This window comes from Echinops telfairi, unplaced genomic scaffold, assembly GCF_000313985.2.
Source record: "Echinops telfairi isolate 266 unplaced genomic scaffold, ASM31398v2 ScPeMD7_8;HRSCAF=38, whole genome shotgun sequence".
Lineage (NCBI taxonomy): Eukaryota > Metazoa > Chordata > Mammalia > Afrosoricida > Tenrecidae > Echinops > Echinops telfairi.
The window spans coordinates 8245506-8257977 of record NW_022103905.1 but is presented as its reverse complement, the minus strand read 5'-3'; the positions used below and the strand labels follow the sequence as shown (position 1 = coordinate 8257977).

Below are 12472 nucleotides of genomic sequence, written 5' to 3'. Positions count from 1 at the left end.
TCAGCCCCCCTTTCCCCCACTCCTTCCCTTACCCTCCCAGTATTGCTGCTCCCCTTATTGTTCCTAAGGGGTTTATGTGTTCTGGATTCCCTGTGTTGTGAGCTCTTTTCTGTACCAGTTTACATGTTCTGGTCTAGCCAGATATGTAAGATAGAATTGGGGTCATGACAGTGGGGTGTGCAGGTGGGGGGAAGCATTGAAAACTAGAGGGAGATTGTGTCTGGCTCATCTCTTCCTTGTGGCCCTTCTAACAGAGGGTGTCAATTGACTACTGATGGGCTCTGGGTCTCCACACTGCCCTCCCCCTCATTCCCATTGATATGATTTGTTGTTGTTGTTTTGGGCCTTTGATGCCTGATACCTGATCCCATGGACACCTCATGATCACATAGGCTGGTGTGCTTCTTTCCTGTGGACTTTCTTAAGGATGCCCTTTTGTAACAAAATGCATAGTTATGTTGACTGTCAATTTTAGCCATCGAGTAATGTGTGATAAATATGTTGTAAGTTGCTCAAATGTAATATTTCTTAGATTATTAAATATCAGCTACAAAATTATTTTATAAATTTTTTCTACACGAATTGCAACACTATTAGTAACTTCTTTTCCTTTCATTGCTACTCATTGTCAAAAAAATATTGATACTGGTTCGCAAATGCTAATTACCACAACAATGTAGCTCAAACTTACCAGCAGATTTGACAAAGTTAGGAATATAAAGACAGCGGTAGCAACAAAAGCAACAGCGTGTTCTTGCTCCCTGTACCAATGATCCTCTTGACTCACCACGTCACTGGAACGGGGTAGAATGAGAGCCGACTGCTGTGCATTAGAAAGTTCAAACAATAAGTTAGTGTAGAGTTTTAGTGTTGTAAGAATATTGATACATGCAAGCTGGGCTCATGAACATGTTTTCGTGGTTATACTAAGGCATTTTAGTAAACATAATAAATTTCTGCTGAAACATTTTACAAAAAATTTATAGGCAGCCATTGTAGTGTCATCCCATTCATTAGATGGTGTCAATCAACACAGCCTACACCTTCCACCCTCTGAGTGACATCATTGGCACTTCCCTTCCCTTCTCCCTGGGTAGGTTGTTTGAGCACCAAGTTAGAGGCAGCTTGTAAACTAGTTTGGTGTGGTAGATCAAGAACTAGGAAATCGAAGACCTGGATTTTAGCCCCGAGTCTTTCTTGCTAATCAAGTTGACAAGAAGTTGGGTAATTTGACCCTGGGCACAGGAAGTGGCAGAGGTAAACCTTGACCTTGAACGCAAGTCTCCAGATTCCAAGTTCAATGATCTCGTCTTGGTATCAAAGCCAAAGGCTGTCCTTTGAACACAGTGTCATGGCAATCTAGCTCCTAACACGTCCTTTTAATATTTGAACACAGAGTGCTTTAATAGCGCTGAAAAGAGGGCTCTATTTTTCCTACCATTTCTTTTCTCCGTGATGGATTGCCTGCAATCTCATCTGGGCCCGTGCTTTGCTACCTTTGTGCAGAACAGGCCTGCGAATGCCACCAGGGCTGTAACCACCAGTGAATGTCTGCATGCCAACATGGTGGTCAATTGTCCTTCGGTACAGAACTGGAAACAACAGGCACTCTTTTGTTTCAGCATTTGTTATTTCTATTCTGTGGTGAATCATTTTACGCAATGCCTGAAAAGATGTATAGCTCATATTCATTGAAGGAAGGGTATGGTGTGTAGCTTTTCCCTTCAACTAATAAATTGTTTTTGTGTGCAAACCTGCTGGTATTTGAAGCGCTAAGTTCCAGGAAGGAAAAAGAAGGACTGGTATAGAGTATGAGCAAAAGTTTAAAAATACGTGTGCCCTATCTCATGAAGAGACATTGACTGTGTGTGTGTGTGTGTGTGTGTGTGTGTGTGTGTGTGTGTGTGTGTTGGCAGGGGAATTTAGAAAGAAAGTAGAGTCAGGAAAATTGTCCCGCTTCTGCTTGGAAAAGGGTTCGTATGTGATGTTAGGAAGGAAGACAATTTAGGGGGAACAATCCTAAGTAAATAGAACTTCAGCCAATACTTTCATGAACTTCACCCCTCTTTGGAATGTTTTCATTCTCTGGGGGGAAAACAAGAGATTGAGTCATTTATACTGCATGAGTGGGAACTTCACTTAAGAGGAAATCTCGTGAGCTGTTTTCCCTTCAAAGCTTTCTTGAGACACAATCTGCGAGCTCTGCAATCTTATCAGAGAAATAAAGAAATTTTCATTCCCAAGGAAGTCCTCTCTCACTTTCTTTGTCACACGGTCCCGTAATTCTTGTGACTCGGGGGAGGCTTTCCTGAAAAGATGATTGGGCGCAACAGTCCGATCCCCCCACTGGCAACAATGACCGCTCACCTTTGCCCTGCCTTCTCCTCCCCACCTCAAAGCACTGCCTCAACTTCACACATCTCCCTCTGATGTTATAAATCTTTCTCTTGGATTTTGCAAACTACTGGATGTATGCAATCGTGCCTGGACCCAGGAGAATGTCACCTCTAGGTTCCCACAGGCCAGCTGTCATTTGGATCCTGGACAGCAGAAGGAGATGTTGAGCCTAAAGATAATTAAGATAAACAAAACAAAACAATTAGGGGTGCATTTCAAATACCGTATATACTCGAGTATACGTTGACCTGAATAACAGCCGAGGGACCTAATTTTCCCACAAAAACTGCAAAAAAAAATGTGCTGAAAAACTTGGCTTATACACGAGTATATATGGTAATTAAGAAGCCGAGGGTTAAAATAGTTGTTGGTTTACAGTGAACATTCTCCTCTTTCTGAGGAGCCTTAACATAGAAACTTTTTTGTAAGTGTTTGCTACCTATAACGAGCCTTCAGGGAACCATTTTGTTTTGCTTTAAGCCAAAATATTTATTTTCCTGGCTGCCCTCTGACTCCCCATATTCTCATGGGGGCTTATTTTATATATGCAAGTTGTGCTCTCAAGTATTAGTGGCTGGCTTGGGTACCCATTGGCTGGGAGCTGGGGTGTTTTAGTCCCCAGTCGTGTAGTTGTCTAACTGTGGTTGAAGCATCAGTAGGCCTACCAGTTTGCACCATCCTACTTCGAAGCCTGTCATGCATCTATCCTGAAGCCAAAGACCTTTGGAGAGGAAATTTGCTTTCCCTTTATGACATTCTCTTTCCAATGTGAAGGGAACGATAGAATGATGTTTCCAAGGGTGTTACGTCATCATCACCTTGTCTCCCTGAGCAGCTGGGAAGGATGGGATGGGGGGGAGGGGGGCGGGGAGCATTGCTCCACAGTCACCGCTAATTCGATTAGGGCATCTGGAGGAATTTCCATTTGGGACGACCCTCCTTTCCCAGAAGACTGACGCTATTGTTTGAGCTGATGAGTACAATTTTTGCTTAAAATACTCTATTATATCATAATGGCTGTGTCCATTCAGTTACTACCATCATTTGTTTTTATTGTCAAATTTTTAAAAATGTGCTTCTCAGAGGAGTCTGTTTTAAGCTGGGTCATCTTACATTGTTTTGCAAATTAATGGATTTATTTTTTTTCATAGATGCCCTAGAATTCTTAGATTTACTTCATTTTCTTTCCACTCTCATGCTCCATTATTAAACAATGTTACACAATCTGTCAAGTGGTTCTGAAGTCTTTGAAGCTCAAGGGTAATTTATGTACCAAATTTATCAAGAGCACCTAATTCAAACCTAGCCCAACATGATGATTTAGCTTTTAGGTAACTGGAAACGCTCAAGATGATTCTGCTTTTGTTACATTTAGTCCCCTACTTCCTGGAATTTGAAGATTTTCTATGGTACCCCCATCACAAAGAATTATCCAGCTAGCTACGGAAATGGAATCTTATGCCATCTTCTGTCTGAACAGTGATGAAATGACTTTACCTCCGGGTCACTTTCTTGTTCGAGTTAACAGGTATGCTCTGTCTATATTTTGTTATGATTTGATTTTCCTTTCTTTCTTTAAGGAAAGCAAAGGAAACTTTGTTTGGACAAGTCAGACGTTTTTCCGATGGCCATGCCACCTGTGAAAAAGAGCAGCAGCTGCCGCTGGACTCAATGGTTGACGAAACCGTAACAGGAGATTATGGCTTAATCATAAATGGCCACAGCTTGGTGAGTTTGTTTCAGGCCTTTGTTCTTTCTTCTTCTTCACCCCAATAATTATTTCTATTGTGCTGCCATAATGAGACCTCCTCTTGAGTTTTCCAAACAAGAGGCACAAGTAGAAATAGGCCGTACACAATAATTTCCTATTTGCAAAGGGAAGGGAAACTTCTAATAATATATTTCATGGTTTGCTGTGTAGCCTCCAGAGTGACGGGGAGGCTCCAGAGAAATACTGAACTCACAGAATATCAAGCCAGTCGCCATGACCGTAGGACATTTGGAAGTTTGATTTAAGTGTTTTTCTAATGGAGGCGTGTCACAGCACACTGTTATTTAATTAAAATAATCCAACTGGATGGATGGGCTGTAATTATTGCTCTTGCTAATGCTTGTGATTTGCAGAGCACAATTTGACCTTCATATAATTACCAAACCAAATTATTGCCATTAAGTTACCTCGAGTGGTTTTCCTAAATAGCAGCATTTTACAGAAATGCCAAACAATTTGCTTTGATTAGGAAAGCTGGTTCTTGTCATAATAGAATAAACTTGCATTGCACTTTTAATGTAGTTCAGGTCCCAAATCTTGAGCAAATATCAAAACACTCCTTTGAGTGTCTAATTTAAAAGACAAATGCACTTCACTGAAATATCATTCATATGCGCGAAGAGCTAATCTAGCATCTTTTTTCTGCCTTTGATGACCATTTTTTCACTTTCCGAGCCTGGAAAAATCAATGCATCTTCTTGTAGACAGTTTCTTAGAGGACAAAAGAAGTTGGATATGCGTATTTTGTACTCTCCCTCTTGTGCTCAGCTGTCTGTTAGCTCTTCGTGGTTAGAGTATCATCCAGCTGGATTCCAGACGTAATGATGTGTTGCCTTCGACACCATGGAAAGTTACAGAGCTCTGCTGCAGGCCAAGCTCCGTCGAAGGGCTGTCCAGATGCCACGGACCTCTTCTTCACACAGATGAACAGCAACTGAAGATTAGAAGTCTCCCAACTGGGACAGGGAGCTGGTAGTCTCCATGATGAATCCCCAGGACCACTTTGTGGAAAGGACGCCTACTAAATCTTGCTTTGGCTTTCTCTCTGGTTTAAAGAAGCCAATGTGTGGTAGGATTAGAGGACTCGGGTGATTATTGACTCTTCCCTAATTTTTCCTCTAAATAACTTAAAAGAAGGCACTGGAATGGATGCTCTTCAAGACTACTACAGCTTAAACACTTGAAGCTTGTGTGACCATTAAATGTCCACTTTCATTTCAGCCAGGAGACTTGATCCTCTTTCTTTTAATATAGTCATATGCTTTAAAAAAAATTATAATTCCAATTTGCTCAAATTGTTCATTTCTTTGCTTAATGAACTTAGACTTTCTTCCTGTTTTAGACTCCTCATTTGGATTTTCACTTATTGATAGTAAGATAAGGGTGACCATTGTGTATGCTTTCTCTTTCAGAAGGGGAAGTATTTCCCACTAGGAATGACAAGCTTGTAGCATGCGAATTTTCTCCACCTGAGCCAGATTTGTCATATCCATCCAATTCACCCCATTAATATTTATTAAGCATCTTCAGGTCACAGTGATAGAATCTAGGGATATTATGAATATGACTGGGAAACAGAAAACTGGGAACATAAATATATCTTGAGTGAGAGAGCGTGCATCACACAGAGGGATGACAAATGCAACAAAAGAGGAATGAACTTTCAGTTCTTTGAGAGCATAAAGCAGGCACACTTAATTCCTCTAGGGAAAGTCAGGGAATGCTTCTTGGTAGAAGCGGTATTTTTAGGTAGTGGAAACAATACAGGAACCTGTCACACCGTGGGAAGCAGGCAATTTGGCATGATGAAGGTCAAAAGTGTACCAGAGAGTGATGGTCAAAAACTCACTGTCATCAACTGAAGTCCGGCTCGCAGAGATCCTACAGGGCAGGGTAGAACTGCTCCAGTTAGTTTCCAAGACGGTAACTCTTTTCAGGAGTAGAAAGCCTTGTCTTTGTCTCAAGGAGTGGCTAGTGGTTTTGAACTGCTGACCTTGCAGTTAGAAGCCTAACTCATAACCACTACTCCACCAAGGTTCCAAAGAGCTGTGAATGTCCTGCAAAGCAATTTATACTCAAAGGTTTCTCATGGTTCATTTAAAGATTCACTCACAAATACCAATGACTCAGATGGATTCCTGCTTCTTCTTAGTAAGCTTATTAAATAATGTACATGTTTGCTATTTTAAAAAATCACGCAGTTACTAGCATATGCAAGTCAAATTCTGATGAAATCAATGAAGAAAGGATTGCAGTAGACAAACAGGGAATTGTCAGAAATTTAGTCTGGCTTTAGAAGAGGATGTGCAACAAAAGACATTGTTGCTGATGACAGGTGGATCTCAGCTGAAAGCAAAGAATATCAGGACGATGTTTACCTGTGTTTTATGGACCATGCAAGGGCTTTCAGCTGTGTGGATCATAGCAAACTATAGCCAACATCGAAAAGATGGGAAATTCCAGAACGCTTCGCTGCATTCATGCAGAACCTTTAGATGAGACAAGAGGCTACGGCATGGCTTCAAATCAGGAATGGTGCGTTTAAGAGTTGTATCCTTTTGCCGTATTTATTCAAAACTGTATTCTGAGCAAGTAGTCTAATAGATTATATGAATAGGCCATCAGGATCAGAAGAAGACTCATTAACAACCTGTGATATGCAGATGACACAGCCTTACCGGTTGGAAGTAAGGAGGACTTGAAGCACTTAACTGATGTCGATCAAAGACTACAGCCTTCACTATGGATTACACCTCAACAAAGAGTTTCACAACTGGACCGATAAGAACATCACAGTAAACAGAGCTAAGTTCAAAGCTATCACGGCTTTCCTTTTACTTGGCGCCACAGCCATTGCTCATGGAGGCAGCAGTTAAGAAACCAAACGACATACTGTCTTGGGCAAACCTGCTGCAAAGGATTTCTTTAAAGTGTTAAAGAACAAAGATGTCATTTTGAAGACTAAGGTGCACTTGACTCAAACCATGGCATTTTCAATCACCCCTATGCATCTGAAAGCTGGATGATGAATAAGGATCATCATTGGTGCATTTGAATTTTGGTGCTGGTGAAGAATATTGAGTTCACCCTGGGCTACCAGAATAACAACCAAATATATTCTACAAGAAGTACTGCCGGAGTATACCTCGGAATCAAGGGATGATGAGCTTTTAGCTTAGATGCTTTGGACATATTATCAGGATGGACCAGCCCCTGGAGAAAGGCAGTATGTTTGATCATGCAGAGGGTCAGCTAAAAGGAGGAAGACTCTTAGTGAGATGGAGTGACACACTGGCTATGACAGTGGTTTTGAACATAGGCATGATAGTGAGGATGGTACAGGACCAGACATGTTTCATTTTGTTATACATAGAGTTGCTATGAATCAGAACCAAATCCATGACACCTAGCAATCATATCCTCATTTACAGTTGTTTTTTTTTGCAAATGTAGGTGATCTCTTATGTGTTTGAAGGTGGCCAAGGTAGAAATAATTAGGAATCCTATTGAAAAAAACCCCGAAACAGGTCGCATGCCATTCTTTGCACAGGTGTCTTTTTGTTTCAGTCCCCAAGTTCTTCAAGTGCCAATCTTCAGGCGTATGCTTTGTATCTTGCCGAAACACCAATAACCACAAGTAACGAGCAGCAGACAGAACAAGAATGCAAAGGAAATAAAAAATTCCATCACATAGAAAACCCAAATCCCTATCATCCCGTAGCTCATTCTAGATTTGGAGAGATGAGGGGATCGACCGTCTTTCACTTTCATTCATTTCAGTGGCTCCTAAAACGTCTCGAGCCTTTCACTGCCTCTCTCCCATGAAGACCATGGTGTGAGGAATAAGGGGGCCCTGCCCCCCGCCATGGCGTTTTCAACTGCCTCAGATTCCCACGGAAGTCAGACGCTGGCTGACGAAGACCAAAGGAGAATCAACGCAGTTGAAGTTGGGTGCTGGCAGAGACTATGGCAGGTACTGTGGACTGCCAAAAGAACAAATCCATCTGTCCTGGGTGAAAGGCAGCCCAAATGCTTCTTAGAGGCAAGGGCGGGAGACGACACCTCAAGTACTGTGAACAGGTATCAGGAGAGACCAGGCCCTGGAAGAGCACATCATGCTTGGGGAACTGGAGGGAAGTGAAAGAGAGGAAGACCCTGGACAAGAAGGATGGACTCAGGGGCCACCACGATGGGCTCGAGTACAACAACCAGTGTGAAGATGGCTGGCTCAGGACCTGGGAGCTTTGCATTCCATTGTACAGAGTTTCGGAACCAACCCGATGGCACCGCACAGCAACAATAACACCAGGGAAGCATAATAAGGTGTCACAAGGACGAAACATGATGTCTTCCTTTCATTTTTTAAAAATGTCTTAACCTTAGGAGTTCAGTACCAATTGTGTTTAAAATATGTTACTGTTTCCATTGCCCAAATCAATGACGTGTTAGATTGAATGGTACAGAAATAATCAGTTGAGCAATGCAAACTTGGTTTCCATCTGTCATCCATTGTTTCATGGTTCTGTCTGGGATGTTGGTTTTATGCTTTTTGTTTGTTTTCAATAACGTAGGCTTATGCCCTAGAAAGTGATGTCAAGAATGATCTCCTGGAACTTGCCTGCATGTGTAAGACTGTGGTTTGCTGCCGCGTCACCCCGCTCCAGAAAGCCCAAGTAGTAGAGCTGGTAAAGAAGCACAGAAACGCTGTCACTTTGGCCATTGGCGATGGAGCCAATGATGTCAGCATGATCAAAAGTAAGGGGACAGTGTCTCCAGTGCCTCCAGTGCTGTCCCCACAGTGCTGTGGATCAGTGAGGGACCGTCATGTCTCGTGGTGGGGCCCACCCTACGGGCCTCTCTGTGCATTGGCTGCTCTGAGCAGGGATGTCGTCCCCAGGGCTTGGTGGGCCATAATGAGGTCCACTCTCTCTCTCTCTCTCTCCCTCTTAGTTCTCTCCCATGTGTGGTCTGGACAGACCCGCCTCTGTGTCCTCAAGTTTAGCACTTGTTAATTAGTTGTGGAGATGGCAGTAAGGTGACTGTTTCCTCTGGTTATAAAATGAAAGATACTTCCTGGGTCTAACACATTGCTTATTATTATTCATTTTTTTTGTTTGTTTTTCAGTTCAATCATCCATGTGTTTTCAGGCTAGGACAGGACATCCATGGCCCTGTGCAGTTTGGGGAAGTGAGTCTCTGTGGCGTAGAGAAATCCTGTAGATCCAGAATCACAAGACTTAGTTTTAGTCCTAGCTTTGCCATTTAGAAACTCTAGAACACGTGTCCATTATTGACTTTTCTGAGCAAATGTCCTCTTTTGTAAACTAGGATAAATACTTACCCTGGGTGATAAATGAGATCATATGTGAAAAAACAAAACACAACTATACTTGCTCATAGCTATAAGGTTCCCATAAGTAAATAATACCATAAAAGTGGGTTGACAAATTCCTAAAAGAGGTTGTGCTTTTGCTTCAAGACTGACAGTGTCTCTCCTTTCCCCTGTAGGTGCCCACATTGGCATTGGCATCAGTGGCCAGGAAGGACTGCAGGCAGTCTTGGCCAGCGACTATTCATTTGCACAGTTTCGATACCTCCAACGGCTTCTCCTTGTTCATGGAAGGTGGTCCTACTTCCGAATGTGCAAATTCTTATGCTATTTCTTCTATAAGAATTTTGCATTCACACTTGTGCATTTCTGGTTTGGTTTCTTCTGTGGTTTCTCAGCCCAGGTGGGTGAAAACTTGTTTCTTTCTTTTATAGCTCTGCTTCATGGCTCTTTACTAAGAAATAGAGTATTTTTATATGCACAACACAAGTGATAGTACAGTTATGTAACTGATAGTTGCCTGGAGCTTTGCACCCAAGAAGATTATATATTTAACTGGAATTTTAATTTATTTTGCTTGTTTATATGATAAACAACCAGTACTCCTTCCCATGCATTTTTACATTTTTGCTTGAATGTTTTGGAATGATAATAGGTGAGCTTAATGGAGAGTTTTAATTCAGAACAGAAGTCAGAGAAACACTAACAAAAAATGTTGAGGAAAGTGGTTATTTATCCAACACGTAGAATGTATATGGGCTGAGAGGTAATGTGTTTTAAATTAAGGAGAACTAATTGATAGCCTGACATCAAGGTTGTTTTGACAGCAATTCATCAGGTAAAAAGAGATTTATCGATAATGTTGGAAGCAAGAAATAAAAGAATAGCAAATTCATGAGTTTGGGTTCAATTTTTAGATGTATTTATACTCATTTTAAAGGATAGTTATTTAACTCTGTATCTTCTATATATGGAAAATTTTGTCCTGAGTGGGAAACTGTGAGATGTAAAGTTTATGGTATTGAAATATACTTAAGAATAAAAAATACTTTCAGCACACATTGAACAACAACAATAAGGAAATGAAAAACTCGTCTGTGATAATTAAATGGGAAAGATCACTTATAAGGAATTTTTCATGACGGAACTATTGAATAGCATGATGTCTATGAATAGTATGATTATACCCTAATAAAATGACATGAAAAAAATAATAAAAGAGGAAAGAGAGTGACCCACCCCCCCACGCACACAATGTACAATACTGCTTAATATGCTTGGACTGTGGAATGATGCTGTCTGTACTAATGCCCAGTAACATGGTTTTGAAAAAAAAAAAAAGCCTATTGGAGAAAATGGCTTTGAGAGAAAACGGGAGACAATCTGGAGAAGCCGAGAACGCCACCAGACTACAGAGAAAACCTGGTGCCGAGAGAAGGAACGAGGAAAGGAAGGAAGGAGATGGAATAGGGGCATTTTATCCTCAGCTGTAAAAGCAAACTAAGTGATGCCAAGAATTTTACTTCAGATGGCTTTTCTGGTTGCTCTCCGAAAATGATTGGGTGGAACGATGCAAACAGAGTCCTTGTAGCCCATCAAAGGGATTGGACAGTTGGCTAAAAATGTAAATGAGGTGTCTGGAACCCTAGTGGGAGGGGCTAATAACAAATAAAAGGGATTGGTTAGTTTTTGGTCTTGATGGGACACCACACCCTGAAATTGACAAGGAGCTGGCTCTAGAATCTACTTTCCTAACCAACCGACGCTTTCAAAGGCTCCACAAGGGAGAGGGGAGAAGGGATTGTCAAACGGAAGACAGCGGCACACCAGCAACAGGGACAGTAGCCATGTGAGGAGCCATGGTGGGATTCGCCAACTTGCAGAGCTAAGAGTTGTAGAACTTTCCAGAGAAGGCCTTCCAAACAGGGGCCCAGGGCAGCGGGCAAGAAGAAGCTGTCCTGATCAAGAACTGCATTCTGCGTGTTCCTCTTATTTCCCAATTGATCCTGCTCCAGAATTATTCTTCACTGTTACTTCCTTAATAAGCTACTTAACTATTAAAAAAAAACACTTTAGTTATCTTTACTTCTTTGGGGTTTAATCAATGGTACTTTTTTTTAAAAACAGTCTTCTTGGTACTTCACCCATATATCATCCGATTAAATAGTTCAATCACATCAAGAGTTGTACAAGCATCACCACAGTCAATTTTAGGACATTTTCTTCTTCCATGGACTCATAGTTATTGGTGTAATGATTATTTTTCTTAAATTGTGGCAAAAATATACACAACAAAGCATTTTCCATTTTAACAACTTCTATGTATATAATTCAGCACCATTGATTCTGCTCTTTGTGTTATGCAACCATTATTGATACCCTTTTCCAAATTATTTCAACATCATGAACATAAACTCAATGCTCCCTAAGCAAAAACTCTTCCTCCTTCATACACGGTAACCACTGGCCAAGTTAATTTCTTTTTTTTTCTTTAGTAGTTTTCTTGATATTATATTCACATATCATACACTTCTGTAGTTTAGTAAAATTTAAAAAGAGTTGTATATACATCATCACAATCCGTTCAAGTGCTCCCTCCTCCTGTCCCACATTAAGGAGATGGTTTTAGCGATATGCATGAAGCTGATTTTCCCCATCATTTTAATCCCAGAGCAATTGAGTATGAATTCAATTTTGGCATTTATGTTATCGTAAATGTGCCAAGGGAGATTAATCAGCTCTTGTAATGTGAATATATGTTGTACATTTTTTTTCCATGCTCTGGGAAGTGGAGATTTCTTAAAGTGAGGCACACCATTACTGTTCCTAATAGTGTCTTTAGGAAAAGTAATAGCAGAATATGTTCATCTTTTTCCCCTTTGTGGGAATTACTTGGCATTTGGAGTAAAGCAGTCTTGATTTTAGCTTCTCAGAGTTATCTAAATGCTACTTTACAGCAAGTACGGCATGGGGGG

The 12472-nt window shown here is 41.1% G+C and overlaps 1 protein-coding gene across 1 annotated transcript in view; it reads left to right on the top strand.

The window, feature by feature from the left end:
* ATP8B4 (ATPase phospholipid transporting 8B4 (putative)) overlaps positions 1–12472 on the top strand; it is a 254036-nt gene that overhangs the window by 218700 nt on the left and 22864 nt on the right. The window contains exons 20-22 of the mRNA XM_045286465.1: positions 3978–4125; positions 8740–8923; positions 9677–9900. Coding sequence (XP_045142400.1) covers positions 3978–4125; positions 8740–8923; positions 9677–9900 — 556 coding nt within the window. The remainder of the gene's footprint in view (positions 1–3977; positions 4126–8739; positions 8924–9676; positions 9901–12472) is intronic.